Source organism: Urocampus carinirostris, chromosome 6 (assembly GCF_059441175.1).
Source record: "Urocampus carinirostris isolate Australia breed hairy pipefish chromosome 6, RoL_Ucar_1.0, whole genome shotgun sequence".
Lineage (NCBI taxonomy): Eukaryota > Metazoa > Chordata > Actinopteri > Syngnathiformes > Syngnathidae > Urocampus > Urocampus carinirostris.
In genome coordinates, this window is record NC_142354.1 from 28,854,527 (window position 1) to 28,876,623 (window position 22,097).

The 22,097-nt window shown below is 38.1% G+C and overlaps 1 protein-coding gene across 2 annotated transcripts in view; it reads right to left on the minus strand.

Annotated features, from left to right (window-relative positions):
* The window catches only part of rbms2a (RNA binding motif, single stranded interacting protein 2a), a 53,550-nt gene extending 38,954 nt beyond the window's left edge, over window positions 1-14,596 (minus strand). For both annotated transcript variants that reach the window (XM_088338657.1, XM_088338656.1), the window contains exon 1: window positions 14,397-14,596. In XM_088338657.1, coding sequence (XP_088194783.1) covers window positions 14,397-14,468 — 72 coding nt within the window. In that variant the 5' untranslated portion in view covers window positions 14,469-14,596. The remainder of the gene's footprint in view (window positions 1-14,396) is intronic.
* Window positions 14,597-22,097: the final 7,501 nt, after the last annotated feature.

A 22,097-nucleotide genomic window follows, 5' to 3' on the forward strand; every position in this document is an offset into this window, starting at 1 on the left:
CTTCTATCCATGGGTATAAAAATATTCTTAGAAAACCACGATAGAAATCCATCACGAGAAAAAAACTTGGGTTTGGGACAGAGTTGAATTAATAGATTAGGTCAAATGCTGAATGCATAAAGCAGATTAGGGTGAATCTTCACTTCATGAATTCACACAATAAATTACTCACTATACTTAAACAATATTAATTAGAAAATACCAATAGAAAATACACAGGTCACACAACTACATGTATTTTAGTGTGCAGGGACACATTATACCCAATACAATACAGTTTATGCAGACTACGTACATATGCAAATTACAGTTTTTACCCATTTTCAGGGGCATTGGTTAGTTTAACAATGTTGTTTGTTATACTGTGTAAATGGGAAAATAATAATTGAAATTCAGGTAGCCCTGACAGTGGCCCTCGAGTATTAGACCAAGGCCAGGGGCATACAGACTGGCAGCCTTGAGAAGAATCAGGTAACACATGGCCCAGTATAAATTTGAAATTTAAAACTTCTGTATTGTTTTCTCTGCATACATGAATCTTAATTTCGTATTATCTGCTTTTTTTTACTTTTAACAAAACCATAATAATCTTTCTAAATGTTTATTCTAAACGCTTTAAAAATGTAATACCAATCATCCCTAACCTTTAAAATGATTTAGCACCTCTCAGGCATGTAGAAGTTTGGTTATGACTGACAAATGCCCTTGAAAAGACCAAAATGACATTTTGATGCTCGAGGTTAGCATCATCAATCATTCCAGGGACCAGGATGCTCAAAGGAAGATTGCTTCATGATACCATAGTAACAAATTAAACATATTCAATTGAAATGTAACACTTGATTTTTGATTACTTTTGGCATACAATTGAGGGCTTTTTAATAAAATCCTGTGATACGATGAAGCCTATGAATACAGAACTGACAAGATGGTATGACGATAAAATATAAGCACATTCTATTGTAATTAGATGTTGGGCCGGCGTGGAGGCTAGAATGTGCGCTGCATTTTGATGGCCGCAGCCACTATCCACTTCCCATATAAAAATCTTCCTCATCAACATCTTACTCATACCTATTCAAATATATGTGAATATTCATGCTGACTTAACAAAGCATGCTTTGGAATACACTTGACATAAATCTGCTATGTGATTTCAGTTATGGGACTGCAGAACGTATTTCATGTGATAAGTGCTACACACACGGTGTACTGCTTCTACTGCATCAAAAGAGTGCATACCCAGACATGCATGCACTTGTCTTTCACAGAGCCTACTATTTTTAGTGTTAGGTGGAAATGAAAAGATAAGACTATTTCCTTTTGAAACTTCCACACTGATAACTCCTTTGGAGACCTGATAGCAAATATTTTGTCAAGGAAAAATTCAAGACATTTTAAAATGGTTCTCAGTTTGACAAAAAGCCAAAGCATTGTATTACTGTATTTGTATAAAATTCTATGTAATCAAATAGAGGAATCCAGTTAGAACAACCAATACTCTCTTGTTCATGTCTATTAGAATTAAGCGACTTTTTGTGCCATTCTAAACTCCAAAACTGAAGAGCATTTCATAACTTCCCTGATGTTTTTCTCCATCGAAGAAATCCATCCATCCGTCTATTTAATCGCAAATCCAAATTGGATTTATGAATGGCGCGAGACAAAAAGGCAGGTTCAATGCACGCTAGGAGTACAAGTCTAAACAAATCCTACAAACATTTGTCTTGATCTTAACAAACAAAGTTAACGTGCCAGTAGAATAAATTACAAGGCATTTTACTTTTTAAAAGTCATCATTAAATTGAAATGGCACACATGCCAAAATAGAGGTGCATACATGAAAAGAACTTCAGTCATTACAGGGTGGAGTCCAAGACTAAAGGAGGCAAGCTGTAGTAAAATTACTCAGAGAGCCTTTAAAAGTTAAAACTTAAAAGCTCTGCTGCTTGTGGGGATTTTTTTTTTTTTAGATGAGCGTATTTTGTTCTATATTTCTCTTTAGGCCGTTGTAGTTGTTTGGTGCTGTCGAGGGTCTGTTCAACAATTAATACACTGTAATAGACATTACATTTTTTTCCGATGAGCTCACGATGAGATGAGAACGAAAGTCTGACTACAAAGAATATAAACAAGCCGTTCGGCTAGGCCCGAAGCAAGAGCCACGATACCTTGAGAGGCGACAGGCCGTCTCCTGATATTTTTCCTCTCAGGAAGCCTTACGTGGAAAATTACCAAATGTAATTTGGGAACATTAATTCTATTTATTCGAAAGCGGAAATGAGGTGCTGAGTAAAAGGAGGGGCCAGCTGCTTTCCACGCAACAGAAACCAAACACCTTCGAGCGGCCGGGCGCTGTGATCGCCGCCCCACTCACACAAAAAGCTTTTCTCACCCCTCTCTGTGTTTATTTTGTGTTCAGACATTTATTTTGTGTAATCGTGCGACTCAGATATGGCAGAATGTGAGCAGCCGAGGGAAACTCTAAGAAGGCAGTAGGAGGGGGAAATGTTTACACAGTCGCCTGACCTTTTGGTGAACCTTTTCTCCACTAAGTAGGCCAAAGAAGGTTTGGAGATTCTAACAAATGCTACAATTTCCTTTTTATTTTGTCTCATCTGGAGGCACAAGATATGACTGGGTGTAGGTTTATAAAGATCAGAAGGAAGTGATGAGGGCTTGCCAAATAATCGTTTCAATAGTGTGTACTTTAATTATACCACATTAGCTATGGAACTTACATAGCTGTTCTGCATTTAGAGACTGTTGAAGCTCTCTGGAGATTTTCCGAAAAATCACTAGTGATTTTAAAGAATGGTAACAAGCTTAAGCAAAAACATTTTATTATTGTTTTTTTTAATGACAGGACAAGAGTCCTTGTCAAATTGTTGAACTTTTAAAAATTACCATTTTTTATAGGTGGGTGCTTATTTTAAAAAGTTTAAAATTAAATATTTTCTCTATTAAGTATGCGTTAACAGTGTTGAAAGAGCCTTTGTATTTTGGGGGGACCACACCTATCTGCTTTTATGTTACGTTTATCATCAGTGTTCTGGCCACCCAGTGCATTACGCTGGAGGAAAGAAGGAAATAAGGCTGAGGGAGTGGGTCACGTGGTCGCAGTTTTCTTTTATTCGAGGATGAAATGGTTTTGGTAACAAAAGGACCATCTAAAATACAGTCCAAAAGAAGAAGAGGTTATTCGAGTGCGTCTAAGATAGACACTTACGTGCACGCGCCATACGGGCAGCTTGACACAGGCTGTAATCATAATTTCAGCCAGAAGATGGCATCAGCAAGTATAATATTTTGAAGTTACGGACTAAACAGGCATAGACCGTATATTACCTAAAATTGTCACTTTGCAGCATTGTGTCAATTCAAGATATAGTTCCTCAACAAGGTGCCAGAAACCCAAGCCTTCCATGAAAATGACAAAAATGCATCAAACTATACCTAAAATGATTGTCTGTTGATGACAAATATACTTTAGTGGATACTGAAAATCACTTTTGCTTTAGCAGCCAGAAAGCCAAATAAACCCGAGTCTCCAGCTATTCATTCTAGAGAATAAGTCATCGTTTCCTGTGAGTGTGTCAGTTGTGTTTCCAATTAAAAGGGCCCGGATGCTGAGTAAGTCCATTTGTAAGTAAATCGTAACAAGATCTTGATTTATTATTGTTTGGTGGCTTGCCGTGAGAGTCTTATATAAATGGACCCTTTGACTAAATAATGTATGGGAAATAATGACTTTAATGCATATCTATGGTTACATTTGCTGAATCATAAACATTACAACTCACACCACTATAAAACATATGGATGAAGTCTAAGTCTTACATTATTGTATATTTGTACAGGGCATAGTTCCTGACATTTTAAATGACCAAGTGGTTACAGATTTTAAAGCAACACTTCCCAAACAACTGAGCTACAGGCCGGTACCAGGCCGTAGGTCAATTGGCACGAAGCCACACAGATAGAAAAATATCTTCCATTATCTTTTTCTTATTATGTTTTTATTGAGACTGCTACGGTAACATCAAATGTGACCGGTGCGTTTGAGGCAGCAGGTTTGAATTAAAATCAGTAGGGTTCGCACTAGCAGGCACAGTGATTTCTCAGGCTGGAAGTGAAGATACCCGTCCAGGGAAGATACAGTAAGGAATGAAACAAACTAAATTTCTGCGCTTCAGTGTCAGCTATAGTCAATCAGCGTGGAGAACGGTAAACAGAAAGCCTCTACGTTTTGTTACAAAGATGGTAAACAAACTAGTGGCCATAGGTACTGGAAAAAAGATCGATCATTGCAGTGCAAGGATGCATGGAATCCCCACGTTTATGACAAGCAGTTCAGGGAGACAACACAACAACGTACTTTTTTCGAGGGTAAGTTTATTCAGTGAATTTGTAATTTTGATTACTTGAAGGCTTGACATGACATTTTTTGTTAAACGTGGCGATAGTAACCAGATTGTGTTGCAGTGAGTTGGTGCAGAGTTGGCAATGGCATGTGATGTCGGTACGATGTTACAACGACATCCAAATATTGCACATGATGAAAGAGAGGATTTACGCTGATTTATTATTACAGGGTTCCTACAGCTTAAGGCAATTTAAATTTAATACTTTGAAAGACGTTTGCAATGCCTTTTCAAATCACAGTTAAGATCAAAACGTCCAAAAAAAAAAACCTCACACACACACAGTTGAAACAAACCAAACAAAAAAAACACCACATAAATTTGAGTCATATTCAAACAAATGTTTTTTTTTTTTTTTAAACATTTTGGTCCGGTTGAAAACTTTCTATGTGAAAAACATGGCGCTTTCCAAAGTTTTAGACATGGAAAACAAATAAGGATGCTTACAGTGTATAATGCATCCACAGTCAAAAGGTGCAGATAACTACTATTTCCATTTAACTCTTCTGCCACATTCTAGAAGCATTTTTATCATGATGCATGATTACTTTTACTAAATATTTTTAGTTCTAACAAATATAAATATTCACATTTCTAAGATTTTGGTAAAATAGGATTTAAGACATTTATAATGCCAATTAAGGCCTTATTATTGGAGTAATGAATTCAATGCCTTTTTTAGACTTAAAGGATCAGCGGTGACCCTGTATTAATGTTGTAATGGTTATTATTGTTATTTTCAAAAAATTATGTTTAATAACAAGTTTGGGCCAGGCCGTGAGTATACTATTGGATAATAATATCGGTCAGTGGTACAGAAAAGGTTGGGGACCACTGTTCTAGAGGAAATATTAATATGTAATTTTTGTTATTTACTATGTCACGTTGCATTTGTACCTGGAGAACCTATACGCCCCACCTACCCACTTTTGCTTTTTTTTCAATGTGTACCAGCCACACAAATATATACCACCATAACCTCGATGTAACCTGCATATAGATAGATAGATAGATAGATAGATAGATAGATAGATAGATAGATAGATAGATAGATAGATAGATAGATAGATAGATAGATAGATAGATAGATAGATAGATAGATAGATAGATAGATAGATAGATAGATAGATAGATAGATAGATAGATAGATAGATAGATAGATAGATAGATAGATAGATAGATAGATACTTTATTCATCCCCGAAGGGAAATTCACATTTCCAGCAGCATCCCTGAGCTGAGAACAGTACAATAATAAAGCCAAAAGAATACAATATACAAATACCCAGTGTGACGTGCAAATGCCCACTGTAGCGTGTTATATAGAGTAACTAAATAGTGCTACACAGAATACATATTGCAGTAAGATTCGGTAATATCCAATGTAGGTGGTGTGGTTTAATGTGGGCCTTTACTCTGCCGGGTGGAGTTAAAGAGCCTCATGGCATGAGGAAGAATATATATATATATATATATATATATATATATATATATATACATATATACATATACATATATAAAGTGAGAATCATTGGACAATTGGACTTTGACATATGAAGTTTAACAAAACACTCAGCTTCTCAATGACATATTTCAAATACACACATGCTTACTACACTTGTTATTTACACATATTGGACATGTCCTAAGGATGACAAAGTGAATTTCAGCCTCTTCTACAAACACATATTACGCAACACCATCTTCAAAGTGAGTTCTCACAACAGCACTTTGATTGTTTACACAAACTCTTATCACTGCTGACGAATTGTGGCCCCTTTCGTACGATGTTTTCCATGAAAGCATGTGCGTCAAGAGCATCTTTGTTTTGAAGTTAAAAAGTGTTTTGACTTTTAAACTTCAGTTTCAGTCTATATCTGAGGGTGAATAACCAATTTTAGTTCAAAAGCCATGGAAATTACTTGAAGCTGAAATTATTTTGAATGGAATTACCCTACTTTGGCTATCTACACCATGGAGGGGGAAGCAAGCCAATTTTAGTTTTATCCTCATATTAGCCTCATTTCTTTTCATTGCAAACTGTCCACAACATTTGATTTGTATTAAATTCAGCCAGAGACACATTCTTATTGTGGTCATATAGTGAACTCTGAGATGTATTTCTTAAAATGACAACAGTCTGATTAACCATTTTGAATTTATCAAACTTATATATTAAAAACCGAGTATATAAGGTATCTAGGTCAAAAAGAAAGGCACTGGCAAATATACCGCAAATTCCGGACTAAAAGCCTCTACTTTTTCCCCAAACTTTCAACCATGCGGCTTATTCAGTGATGGGGCCAATTTATGTAATTTTTCTAACGGCCGCCAGCGACGCTCGAGTACAAAAGGTAAGATTTAGACCGGTGGAATATGTGCGCCAAGGAAGACTGCAACTTCTTAGCTTGTGCACAAATCAAATTAGCATAGACATATCCTCATCATGCAACTTGCAAAAAGAAGGGCACATGACGCAACTTTCAAGCTATACGCAATCGAGCAGTCTGATAAAGAAGGAAACATAGCTACTGCACGTAAACTTTACTTTGCGAGTGTTTTGCTAGCGTGTTTTTGAATAAGGGAGCGTGAGACGACGTCTATATGACAAAGTCTCTTTCCCATACTGAAGGAAGACGACTTTGATGACATCAGTTATAAGGAGGAAGATGAGGACAATTTACCGTGGTTTCTACATGTACGGTATGTTTTTTTTTAACAGACCCGTTTACTGAGTCGCGAGCGTGTTGCTAGTAGCGTTTTGCTACCCTTCACAGGCACGGTTTGGGATGAAAGTTATAATATTATTATTAAAGCTTTGAAAACTTTCTCGGTGTACCGTCTTTCTTTGTAAATATGTGTAACCATGTATAATATGTATTTGCAACTGTATATTTTTGTAATGTATTTATTTTAGAAAATTATTCTGATATGTTTTGCATGAGCAAATAAGAAAGAAGGGGCAGGGCAAACGCGGGCTGACGGGAAATGGAGTAAAGGTGAGACGGGTTTGTGGACGCGGCCGACAATAGTGGATATATATTTTTCCCACCATTACCTTTGGAAATATACACTTTTTTCCTTGGATTACTTTCAACGGGCACCCGGACTCTGCAGGTCTGCATCAAACCTTAACTACCGGTATCCTTTTCTGTTCATTTTGCCGGCTGTGATTTTTGGACTGTGTCGGGTATAGGTTAATTTTGTGTTTGTGTTGCATTTTCTCAATGTGGGCGCATGCAGCTAATATACAGGTGCGTATGTAGAAAATTGGTTTTCCTCCTGAAATGTGGTGGGTGCGGCTTATAATCCGGTGCGCTCTATAGTCCGGAATTTACGGTAGTCAGAAAGCCTGCCCTGACCTTAACAGATTGTAAACATAGACGACAGGCTTAGCAATTCAGCCATGAGTAGTCATTGACACTACTTTTCAAAATTGCAGATTTATTTCTGCTAAGCAAAAGAAGACACAGAGAGAAATAACACGTGAGGACTTATTTTAGAAATAGCAACCACCATCACGATTGACCAAAAAACAACAAAAAACATTAAAAGGTTTTTAATGACTTTAGTTGTAATTAAGGGCTATACAAATAAACATGACTTGACTTTAGTGACATTTTGGAAAAACATCATTGTACTTTAACACTGCAAATATTTACTTAAACTTAATTTGTCTCATCTGTACAACACGACATAAAGAAACTTGAATTAATGGAGAATAATAGCTTCTACAAGGGAATCTGCAACTCCAATCCATCTTTATTCAATATATTTAGTTCTTATTTCAATTTCACGTTGCCTGAAAGGAACACATCATAGTTTATGTGACAGCACATACATGTGTTGCATCTTAATGGCGACTTTAAAAGTACAGTGATGCATTCACTTACAGGATTAATTTCGTATGTGTACGCAATGCATGTTGGTCATAGAAACAATTTACAATTCAACTTTCATCACGAGATTGAATCTGAATGCCATCAATCAGTTCAGCTCAAAGTAACACAGTAAGAAGGTTTGTGATATGGTATGTTAAAAGAGCTTCATTTGTTTTATAGGAATATCGTTGATACGTGATTAAAATGGATGCAGATATTTAAACTGAGTGGCAATGATTTTGACATTTTGAAATTGAAATTATTGTTGTCTATCTGCCTGTTTATGCTTGATGTAAAGTCATTGACACTGCTTACAATGCAAAACTGAGCAACATTTTTAATGGAAAACTTAGAAAATCAAGCTGTAGTTTCAACAACCTCTTAATTGGTACCATTGTGAAAGAGGATGTTCTGTGTAGTTGCACTTGTTTTAAACTTCATCCCGTTTTTAGTAGGTCAGGTTTTCGTTGTCCTTGAGTCAAGCATTTTTGTCTAAGTCGATTAAAACCAAACAATATTACCGTAAATTCCGGACTATAAGCCGCTTCTTTTTTCCCAAACTTTCAACCCTGCGGCTTATTCAGTGATGCGGCCAATTTATGTAATTTTTCTAACGGCCGCCAGCGGCACTTGAGTACAAAAGGTAAGATTTAGGCTGCAACTTCTTAGCTTGTGCACAAATTAAATTAGCGTAGACATATCCTCATCGTTCAAATTGCAAAAAGAAAGGCACATGACGCAACTTTCAAGCTAAACGCAATCGAGCAGTCCGATATAGAAGGAAACAGAGCTACCCACGTAAACTTTACTTAGCGAGCGTGATGTTAGGGTGTTTTTGAATAAAGGAGGGCGTGGGACGACGTCCATATGACAAAGTCTCTTTCTCATACTGAAGGAAGACGACTTTGATGACTACAGTTATAAGTAGGAAGACGAGGACGGTTTACCGTGGTTTCTTCAAGCACGGTATGTTTTTTTTAACAAAGCTGTTTACTGTATTGCGAGCGTGTTGCTAGTAGCGTTTTGCTACCCTTCACAGGCACGGTTTGGGATGAAAGTTATAATATTATTATTAAAGCTTTCAAAACTCTCTCGGTGTACCGTCTTTCTTTGTAAATATGTGTAACCATGTATAATATGTACTTGCAACTGTATATTTTTGTAATGTATTTATTTTAGAAACTTATTCTGATATGTTTTAATCGAGCAAATGAGAAAGAAGGGGCGGGGCAAACGCGGGCTGACGGGAAGTGGAGTAAAGGTGAGACGTGTTTGTGGACGCGGCCGACAATAGTGGATATATATTTTTCCCACCCTTACCTTTGGAAATATACACTTTTTTCCTTGGATTACTTTCAACGGGCACCTGGACTCTGCAGGTCTGCATTAAATGTTAAGTACCGGAAACATTTTCCGCTTATTTTGCCGGTTGTGTTTTCTGGACTGTATATGCAGTCGTGTTTAATTTCGTGTTTGTATTGCGTTTTTTCAATGTGGGCGCATGCGGCTAATATACAGGTGCAGCTTGTGTATGTACAAAATCGAATTTCCTCCCGAAATGTGGTGGGGGCGGCTTATAATCAGGTGCGCTCTATAGTCCGGAATTTGCGGTATGTAAGTCTAGTTAAGGCTATCATTTCACATGTTTGGAGTACTATTTCAGATTAAATTGTCAGCAGATATTCATCGGCGTCAATGAATAATCAAAAAGCGCTTTGAGGGCGTAGTAAGGTGGAAATGCGCTAGATAAAAGCGGTGTCATTTACCCTTAGATCTGACATAAGTTCACATGACATTCTCATCTTTTTGAGGAAAAGTAATTTTTAGGAAAAAAATTACAAATGTTAATTTTATCCTTATTGGAGATTGGAAGAAAGAAGAACACAGGACTTGAACTTAATCATATTAAGTATGTCTAAATTATTTCTTGTGATTTAAAATGTCTATGATATTAGTCCAGTGTTTATATCCTGAACTACATTTTAGTTTAATTTTCATTCATCATCAAAAATCCCCACTTATGAGTCCTTTATTGTATTTTTTAAAGGGTTTTTTTGTCTGGTTTATATTTTGTCATTTTAAAAAGGACGGTTGCCGAAAACATGTTTGTTTTTTTGTTGACAAAATTAACACAAGTGTGTACTCATCTTTTAAAATGCAGTCACGTACTTCAAACTCTTGATGTCAGGTCAAACTATAGAACTTGTTATGGTACCTTTTGAATTCAGTTCATACAGAAACGCACAACATTACAAGCAAAACTGCTGGCTGAAAAATGACCCCATTATTCAATAGCCTCTTCTACAAAGTGTTTATTTTTAAACAAGAGACAAAGAACATCTGAAAATAATCTACTTTGATCATTTATGGAAACAAGACTAACAAGAGTTATTAAGAAGTCTCACAATGACAAACACGCAGTCCAAATATTCGTGCGTGTGGGTCCTATAAAGCAGACAATTGAAACCTAAAACGCATTCAAATACAATTGTTGACATTAAAGCCAGGCGTTGGCCTCTGCCGCAGGAAGACGAGATGTCGCGACAATGAGTGACAAATCTCTTTAAAGTTCATCCCTTCGAAATGACAGCAGTTTAGCTTACTAGGACTGGAACAATCGATTGTTTTAATAATTAGAGAATACTATGATTATTTTATTGAATCATTTTGTTCATTCATAGCTTGGTAGTCGAACGACCAACCCTAGATTCAAACGAATCAGTGTTACACCCAAACTTTTTGTGCATTTCATTGTGTTTTGCAGATAAAAATGGGTCCCAAAGAGGAAAAAACCTGTGTGAACAACGATCGAGCTGCAGAAGAAAATTATTGTGAACAACGAGAATGGTCTGATCTACCTGTATGTCATTGAACCCCGAGAATGAATGAATGAATGAATTAAGGGTACAGTAAATGGTTTTAAAATGCTGTATATTTTTATCTTTATAACAATTAATCTTTATTATGTACATATTTATCATAATATTGTTGTTTAGGTAAATGTTTTGTTAATACTGGGGGTTTTGGGAATGTGCACAAACGTACAAAAATAAATACCATTTTTTTCTTACGGGAAAAAAAATGTTTGGTACTCGAACACAAAACTTGAACGGATTCTGATCATATACAGAGGTTTAAGTGCATTCTAAAACAGAAAATGTGTTGGATAAAGCATTATAGAAAGCATAACATCATCATTTAGTTACTCATCCTACCTGTTCCATGTCAAAATTTGGAAAACAATTTACAAGTTATCCAAAAATAACCCTCTACTTTATTAATCTGAATAATGTATTTTGAAGAGACTGCAAAAACAGCCAACAATTTGAAAGAATAAAATAAAACAAAAAAACTCCCACAGTTGAGGGCAATATTAAAGATTTTTTTTTAAAAGATATTGGAATCAACATTTGCATACTGTTTGATTTTGTTTTAACACTGTTTTAAGAAAATCGTTTTGTTTTTTTTGATCGTGAAACACAATTTTTAAAGTCTGCGAACTTTATTGTTTTGAAGGTAAAGTTCTGAGTATTTATAATCCAAACAGTTTCTAAACCAAGGGTGTCAAACTCATTTTAGCTCAGGGGCCACGTGGTAGAAAAAAAACACTCTTACGAGCCAAATTAATGCCATACAATGTGCACCTTAGCAACAAGTCTATAGATATTTCGGAAGCTCGCGATTTAAATGTGATTCATTTTTTTTCCACAATATTTAATTTCCTTCACTAGGTTTTAATCTCTTGCAGTGTTTACAAGGGCTGCAACAATGAATCGATAAAATCGATTAAACTTGATCATTAAAAGCGTTGGCAACTAATTACTTCATCGATTCATCGCGTTGCGCAATTTATGAGCCACTAAGCAAGTTAATGAATGCAAAATAATGCATTATAGTACCACTTTAGTCCGGCAGAGGGCGCCCTGAGACCTTTTCTATAAGTGTCTTACTTTTTTTAAAACAGTATTTGTTGAACATTGCATTATTACATGATTGGCATTAAACGGTCAAACACTACAAAGTTAACCAGGGCACAGAAAGTGCTGCAGAAATACAGAGAAAGAAATATGGGAATAAATAAATAAGATATATAAAGTAAAAATAATAGTAATAATGATGGCATGTTTATCTCAAGTCGCAGCCATCCATTATCTGCACCGCTTATCCTCAATGGGGTCGCGGGGTGCTGGAGCCCATCCCGGCTATATTCGGGCAGTGGGCAGGGGACACCCTGAACTGGTTGCCAGCCACTCGCAGGGCACACAGAGACAGACAATTCACTCGCACATTTGCACCTAGGGACAATTCGGCCTATTAACCTGATATGCATGTTTTTGGAATGTGGGAGAAAACAGGAGTGCTTGAAGGAAACCCACGCAAGCACACAGAGAACATGCAAACTCTGCACAGGATTTCAATCCATGACTTCAGAACTGTGCCACGGACGTACTAACCACTCAATCGCCGTGCTGCCCCCTTTTAGGCATTTTGTATTTAATTTGCACATTGGGAATTTTGATCATGTTCAAAGATTTAACCAAAAAATAAAAAAAAATATTTATAACAACTTTAAAAGTGCGTTTACATTTTTGATTCTTTTAGCAAGATAATTCAAGTCATGTTTATTTGTTTAACATTTTGGTATACATGAAAATTTAATTAATTGCACTTTCTTAATTTGTGTTTGATAAGTCTAAATGTAGTATGACATTTGGATAACGTTGTCAGAAAAAGAGTATCTTCCACATTTTCAGATGTGAAGCATATATTGTTACGTAGCTTTTATGGTTATTCGCCGAACAGTTGTTTAATTTATTATTCTATAATCTTAAATATTATGTTGTGTTGTGCACTGTTTTTTATATCCGTCCCAATATTCAATATTTGAATATGGGAGGAAATTAAAAACATGTTTCTTTAAAAATCCGATTAATCGAAAGAAAAATCGACCGATTCATCGATTATTAAAATAATCGTTGCAGCGCTAGTGTTTATTTTTCGTTCAGTTGTAAAGAAAGCAAAACAACAATTTAATTTATGTCCACTACAGAGAAACTAATACAAACTGAAAAGTCATGGCACAATTTTGTGCTGCTCTAAATTGTCTCGCAGGCCAGATTAGATCTGATAGGGGGCCTGTTTCAGTCCATGGGTCGTATGTTATACACCCCTCATCTAAACATATACATCACCTCTAAACATTGTTGTTGACAATTTGATAAATTCTTTCAACTCTGAATGTTGATTAATTAATTATTTCTTACACCTCCCGTGTATGCATGAAATGAATGCTTTATAAGGGGAATTTTTCACCCCAATAAATAAGATTCAATGTTGGGGGGACACACGATTCTGGGCTGCCATGTCACATTTCATAAAGGTATATGTTTCAAGAGGGGGGCCACGTATGAATCAATCAAACATAAAGAACCCGGGTTCAATTATAGCTCAACACTGCAGTCGTGACTGCTGTTGAATGTTTGAAGGAGTGGGTGTCTTTCATTCCGGTTTCAAATGATCACAATGTAAACAGTAAGCACCGGATCCACAATTGTGGGACTAAAGCAGTGGGCTTTTTGTTGTTGTTATTTTTTCAAGGGGTGGGGCATATTTCCCTTCCACAAGGGAACACACACTGAAAACAAACTTTACCAACTTAACCGGTTTTCTCAAAGAAAATAAAAGCTTTTTTTAGTAAGCCTTCATAAACTCACGCATCTGCTCCCACTTTCACGGACGGCGGCCGCACACAAGTTGCTCTATGCCGGGGACTCACCAACCCCCCCACCCCAGTACCCGTAGAATCCTCCGTCCACATCCCGCCCGTGAGCCACACACGAAGAGACGGCGTCGCTACCCCGCCAAACGCCGGTTCTTACCCAATTCGAACACAAAAGCCGTCCGCGGTCCACCAAAGTGTAAAAGTTCGATTCAAGTGGCCTCTCAAGGACACTGCAGCCCACTGTCACCAGCCTCTCCCGTACAAGCGACGCGGGCGGCTGGGCGGGCGTTCGTGTTGCCCCGGGAGGTAAAGTCGAGGCAAAATGGAGGAAAAGCGAAGGAACTCTTTTAGGTTGTTGTTGTGTTTTTACCTTTTTGTTGTTTCTGCTGTTGAAGCCGCTGTACGGGTTGATTCCTGCCCTTGGCGGTACGGAGAGCAACATATTTTTTTCCTCGGCGCTGTGTCCGGAGCGGCGAGCACTGCCCAGGCTGCCAGCTGACGTCAGCAGCTGGGGAAGTGACTGCCTGGAGTCCCGCTGCTCGACTGCGAGTGGTGCTGCTGCTGCTCAGAGAAACCGTACGGGACCTAGTGGTGTGTCGTTCGCGAACAAAAGAGTTCAATAAGCCTACTCTTTTAAGTGAGCCACTGGAGTTGGCTTCCCACCGATCAAGAGCCCAAACCTCCTACTTTGTGGTGACCTCCGACTGCAAATTTTGTTCTTTTTCTTACCAAATAAAGCTAGCAACAGGGTTGGGTAGGGTTACTTTAACTGGATTACTTTCAATTACTTTTGGATTATTCCAATACCAAATATGCTAATAAAAGACAAAAGAAACTAAATATGAATAAAATGATGACTCACAACACGTGGTAAGCTTTCTCTCCTGGCTTTGATCTCTTTGATCTCCGGAAAAACTAACATAAAACAAAATGAAAATAAATCCAAACAGCTTGCCAACATCATTTTTGGCGTTCCATGTATTCCGTTACTCCCCAAGCCTGCACAAAATTTAGTAATTTTATTCATATTTAGTTTCTTTTGTCTTTTATTAGCATATTAGGTATTGGAGTAATCCAAAAGTAAATGAAAGTAATCCAGAAAAAGTAACCCTACCCAACCCTGGCTAGCAATAATGGCACTCAGAATGACTGCAAACACGACTTTTACTCAAGGCAAATAAGGAGGGTTACAGTGCGTGATTACCATAGTCAATAACATACCTGTCAACCTGTACGTTTTTGCCGTACAAAGTACGTTTATTGTGCATTTTAAGACGTGTACGACGTACAAGAAGATCTGTACGTAAAAACGCAAACTTGTCAGTTATGGGTACCATCCGGTATACACCGACTATCATGAAACGGCAAATCAATCAAGTCAAACCAGTTCGCCGCGGTAGCCTCTATCTCGGTATCGTTTTTTTCCATTGCAAACTAAGCGAGCGGTTTTATGCTACTGTGCGCATGTGTCTGCTGCCTCGGGTTTCATGTGGTAGTTGTGTAGTGAAAGGAAGTCCGTCTCTTTTTAGAGAACCAGCTTTTTCGGCTTAACTCATTAAAGAGAGCGGAATCTCAAACAGCTCACTTGCTTTGATGCATTATGTTACGAATTTTTATGTTGTATAAAGAAGTTAAGGAAAAAAAGGAAGTATGAAAGGAGAAAAAGAAAAAAGACAGATTTGTGGTTATCCCTTTAATCAGTATATTACCAACAATAGTTTAATGCAGAAAATGAATTGATAATTCGAATAAGAAAATTCTACTTAATTCTATTTGCATGTATTTTTCCTTCTACAGTGAACGTCCAAGCCACTTCATTTTTGAACTTTTTTTTATAATAAACCTCATTCATGTCGAGCAACTCAGTATCTCACAACAAAATGTTAATTAACAATATGTATGATATAACGAAACACATGTACAATATAACATTGTTAAACTACATAAATAAACACGTTTGAAAAAAAATATGGTGTAAGATTATTTTGTAAGGGAAAATATAACAGTTTGTAAAGGGCATGGAGCCGTGGAGGTTGACAGGTATGCAATAAACACCATGCTGAAAATCAACCACAGAAGAACATGCCGAGCTTAAGAGCAACGTGACCTAAGAAAGTATTTTGAAGAGGTAAAAGAGTCAAAAAAGACTAAAACAAAGCAAAACGTGGAAGTGCTCTCCGTAAGAAAGTGCGATCAGCCTTGTGCGCTTGCGCACTGGTAGGACATTTCGGCAGAACACCAGTTTTCTTCGGGAGACTTTTTTCTTGAGATTGGTTGATCTGCATTATTTTTAGGGATTTTATGTCGTTGACTTTAAATTTGTAATTTGAATTGACCATGAAACTACTAAATAAATCAATCAATAAATAAATAAACAAATATTTCCAAAAAGCACAAAAAAAACCATACCAAAAGATGTACAATAATTGACCGAGAAAGAACCAAAGAAGCTAACAAAATTGTCCCAACATTTTTTCCTGTTTATTACTCGTCATATTTTGGTTGTTTACTATCAATTTTTGGCCATTTCCTGGTTAATTCTTGCTCATTTATTTGGGACTATTTTGTTTCATGGTCAGTGTTTTTTTTTTTTTTTTGGATTGTTTTCTAGTCAATTTTGGTCATTTGTTGTGGTTTGTTTTGTTTGCTTTTGTTGGTCTTTTCTTGGCGTGTTTTTGTCATTTGCTGCTCAATATTAGCACGTTTTTTTGGGGTCAACAACAAAAATGTGACAAAAAATTACCAACAAATAAACATTAATTGTCAAAAAAATGAACTTGTTGAAAAACAAAACTTGTTTGTTATTCATATTTGTTGTTTGTATTGATTGTTCACTTTAAATGTGTTGAGTATATACAAGGTTAAAATTGTTCTGTATTATATAATTTTTTTGTAGACTTGTAAATATTCTTATTTATGTTTCCTGTGGGTTTTTTTCTCCCTAAAAAAATAAAGTTTATTCTTGTATTACATAGTTTATTTGCTGTTGCACTGAAAAGTCAATATTTTAAATTTACATTTTGTTCTGCCGTGAGTTCGATTCTCGACAAAGAGCCGGAATTCTCACTACTAATGGGACTGCAGCTTGAGGACGGGATGGGAAGCGGAGGGCGGTGCACGCGGCTCCCCAGGGAAGTGTCCTTTGCACTGTTCCGGGTGGTCTACTGTAGAGCGAGCTGGACGATGACATCAAATCGGTTAGCTTGGTGTTTTGTGCAACAATAAAAGGAGAGGGGAAAAATGTCTCGCTTTGAGTTCTTCACGTGACCAAACTCGGAAAACAGATGAGCTGTGATTGGTCGTTACGACTTGCGATGTCATTTTTGGTTGAGAACAAGAGGCAAAGATGGCCACCCCATGTTGTTATTTTGGTTGTTTTCCAACTGCTACATGTAAAAAAACATAGGATTTATAGCTCCAGAGTTCACGAAGGCTAGGTTCACACGGCAGAGTTCAGTGCTCAATTCTGTGTTTCTGTCAGATCGTTTACATTTGTAACTAAATGCGATTTGTAAGTGATCTCCTGTGTTAACATCACAAGTGTACTGCATGGGCAGAAAAGGGCACATGACGTCACACGCAATGCGTTCATTGTTTGCAGAAGTACTCATGAATCCTAACGCCGGAGTGTTGTATCCCCATATATTAAATAAATCCAATACCTCACTTTGTCCACATTGAAAGCTGTTTGTGTGGTTGTGATTTCAATGTAAATATTATTCACTACAACTAGTCCAGCGGCTACCAAGGTGGGGTCGACGGAACCCCAAGGAGTGAAAAACGTCCTTCCAGAGGTCTGTACACGATTTTTTAAAACAGAGTAATGATAAAATATTTTTCTGAAAAGAACCCAAACATTTTTTTTCTTCTGTCTCACAATGTCTCACATCCTTTATATCCTATTCTGAGCCCAGCCCAGATGAGTGATTCAGGTAGCGCCATGCCCCAGCCCTACAGTGCCGGCAGCCTAGCGGAGAGAGAGAGAGAGAGAGAGAGAGAGAGAGAGAGAGAGAGAGAGAGAGAGAGAGAGAGAGAGAGAGAGAGAAAGGAGATAAAAGACTTGTGGAACAAGAGGCTGGAGTGGACTTGACTATGATTGTGGTTCTTTAACTCTATTAGATGTGAAGACAAAAACCAAAATCGTCTGGAAGCTAATCATGACGTGAAAATTGCCGTTTCCTGTGTTAAACTACGTTTTTATGTAAACATAAAAATCAAATGCACCTGAACCTCTAAAATTGAGTATAGTATAGTTTGTGTGAGAATAGCATAGCTGTGTCCAGCACTACAATATTTGCAAGAGTTGAGTTTGGGGGTCCGGGACCTTTTTGAACTACTGACTGGGGTCTGGCCCCAGGTTGACTCTAGGAAGGACTCCATTAGAGGATACTATCGCTATAAGAATGAAATCCACTGCTTGTTTACAGCAATGATAGCAGCAACTTTGCGCAAACATAAGAATGACAAAATCAAACATAACTACACATTTTTACGCAGTAATTATTAATTTGGTAACAGCCTTATGTGCTTGTTTAGGACAGTGATGGTTCTGGGGGAAGAAACTGTTATAGTGTTTGTTTTAAGGAACCTGTAGTCATTTCTTTAGTGTGACTTTTATGATCGACAATATGTAGCAACAGGAATACCTGGCTTCATAGCGGTTGCAAGTATTAATGAACAAAAACTCAATTTACTAATAAAATTAATTGGCAGCGATGTTTAGAAATTGCATTTTTTTAAATTTCAACATTAGAAATACACACAATTTGTGCTTCTCAATGACTTTTCTGTTGTACTCCATGCTAGCAAACCAATTACCCTAAAAAACATTTCACTGACTTTGCAACAAACCTCCATCCATCCATCCATCCATCCATCCATCCATCCATCCATCCATCCATCCATTATCTTTTGCTTGGGGCCAAGGGGCAGCAGCCTCAGTAGGGAAGCCCAGACCTCCTTATTCAGAGCCACTTCATCCAGCTCATCCAACGTGATCCTGAGGCGTTCCCAGGCTACCCTCTATTCGTTGTCTCTTCAGCATATCATTGGTCGTGCCTCCTGCCAGGGGGACTTGCCTGGAACACCTGTCAAGAGAATTGTCTAGGAGGCATCCTTATCAGATGCCGAGCTAACTCAGATGGTTCCTCTCAATTTCAGAGGAGCAGAGCTTTTACATTAAGTCCCTCCCTGACAACTGACCTCCTCACTCTATCTCCAGGAGTGAGCGCAGCCACTCTGTGGAGGAAACTTATTTTAGCCGCTAGTATCAGGGATCTTTTTGTTTCGATCGAGACCAACAGTTCATGGCGATAGGTGAGGGCAGGAACGTAGTTCGACCGGTAAATTACGAGCTTTGCCTTTTGGCTCAGCTCCTTCTTCATCACGACAGACTGTTACTGGGTCCGCATGCCTGCAGACGCTGCACCTAGCTGTTAAGCTCCTGTTCAATCCTACCCTCACTTGTGAAAAAGACCCTAGATACTTGAACCCTTCCACTTGGGGTAGAATATCCTCCCCAACCCGGAAAGAGCATACCACCTTTTTACGGCTTAGAACTATGTTCTCAGACTTGGAGGTGCTTATCTTAATCCCAGCCGCTTCACACTTGACTGAAAGTTGAAGATCACGGCTTGAGGAAGCCAACTGCATCACATCATCTGCAAAAAGCAGAGATGCAATGCTAAGGCACCCAACCTGGGTCGCATCCTTGCCAAGGCTGCGCCTAAAAATTCAGTCCATTCAAGTAATGACCGGACCCAGGCCATTTTTTGTAGAAATTACCCCAACTTTTGGGTAGTTTTGTGTAAAACAACAGAGAAAAATGGGTTGAACTCACCCAAGTGTTTTTGTGTGTTGTTTCTGCAAAATAATACAGGAATTTGGGTCAAATCAAAACAAGTTTTGATTTTGTCTATTTTTGGTCCAAACATCGGCTATATTTGACCCAATTGTTTTGAGACTCTGCTCAGCGCAAAATGACGTGTATTGTTTTTACACTGTTGACCAGTTAAAAGTGAAAACTGTTGATACAAAAATGTAAGTTTCAGAAAACAACTTTTTAGGCGTACAATGTTTCAGACCGACATCAGCATTTACTTTTATTTTAGAAATATTGATCAACTTCTGGCAGCACGGCAGCGCAGTGGTTAGCGCTTGTGCGGCACAGTTCATGTCATGGGAACCTCCTGCGTGGGTTCAAATCCAGCTCCAGACTTCCTGTGTGGAGTTTGTATGTTCTCCCCGTGCTTGCGTGGGTTTCCTCCGGGCACTCCGGTTTCCTCCCATATTCCAAAGACATGCATTTCAGGTGGATTGCCGGTCCAAAATTGTCCCTAGGTGTGAATGAGCGAATGAGTTGTCTGTCCCTGTGTGCCCTTCGATTGGCTGGCAACCAGTTGAGGGTGTCCCCTGCCCACTGCCCGTAGATGGCTGGGATGGGCTCCAGCCCCCCCTGCGACCCTAATGAGGATAAGCGGTACGGCTAATGAGATGAGATGAGATGATTAACTTTTCTGCATATTTTCTGACCCATTTTGGGAAAAAAAAGTTCTTAAGTTGTTACATTCTAAACAATGTTAATTTTGAATAATACTCATTTTTTGGAAACGGGTCATAAAAATTGTTTTTATTTGATCCGGTCCCACATGCCGACATTTCTTGTGTAAATACCATGTAAATTATAACTATAGCCTTATCCCCCTTGTCTTATAACATTATCTTCTCTGTTCCTTTATCTTCTTGCTCATACCTCACTATGAATGTGTAAAACTGGAGTGTCATGCCCAATTTCGTTGTCACAATATGTTAGCCCATTTGTAACAATGACAATAAAGGTATATTCTATTCTATTCTATTCTATTCTATTCAACAATGGACAAAATAATTGACAGAATAATCAAGTGGAAAAGCTCTTGCATGTGCGTGACATATTATCCAGAATTCCATCTGTTTTCAACTAGTTGTTGCAAGTTGCATTTCAAACTGTCAAAGTAGCGTTGAACACAAAAACAGGCCCCAGTATCGCGTGAGGATTAAAAATACAGTTTTTCTTAGGAAGTTTATTTTAATTGCAGACTTTCAAGAACAGTCATGCACAAACTCAATTAAATGTCAGCTTGCAATTTATTCACCTAATGAATATGCACGCATATGCAAATTCTTATTTGCACATTGACTAGTGCCCAAGGACACTCACTGTCTGTCCAATTATGGACAGAGAAGCACAACAATCAAAAAAGATCACATTGATTTAGATCGAGTAACTTTTCATTTTCGTAGTACAGAAACACCTCGCTACTTGGTTATCGCCGGTTCACTTCTTTGCGGATTTTTAATTAAATTATCTTTATTGTCATTTACATTAATGTATTGTGCATTGTGTTATGCAGCTGACAGCACACAGCAAATGATTTTATGGAAGCAGGGTTAGGGAGGGCCTACTGTGACTGTGACAGGCTGTTGCATGCTGTCAGTCAACCAGTTGGGTGTGTGGGCGCACAAGTCAATGTGGCCACCTAAAACAAACTGCCAAGAATGGCTGTGGCTACAGCTAGTCTTTCAGCGGCTTGTTACATTGAAAAGAAATTCATCAATTAAATTGGACTTCCAGAAAAGTCAGAAGCGCGTAAAGAAATGATGATCACCAGCAGGTGCCCCGTGGATCCGGTACAAGACTAAGGAATCTTCGCTAGAGAAGGCAATAGCGGCACTGCAGGTAGGGCCTACCGTGGCTAGGCTACATCACAACTCTCACAAGCTATCCTTGCCAAGCCTGTATTTCACCAATACCAGATCCATGACCCATGAATTGGATGACCTGGACTGGAAACCGTTACATTTAGTACGGTTGTATTCAATCCATCACAGGGACCCGGTTTAATCTGCAGATAACTGATGCCAGGGTGCAACTAGCCAGCCGTTCTTTGAATCGCTTCCTTACATTGAGGGGAGAAGCCCTTGAATTTAGCTGTCTGTCTGGTCTGGCTTCCTTAACCAGTAGAGTTGTAGGGGCAAACTTTCCTGCGGTGTGTCTTGGGCAAGTACAGCTCAGTGGTGCACATCTCTCTCC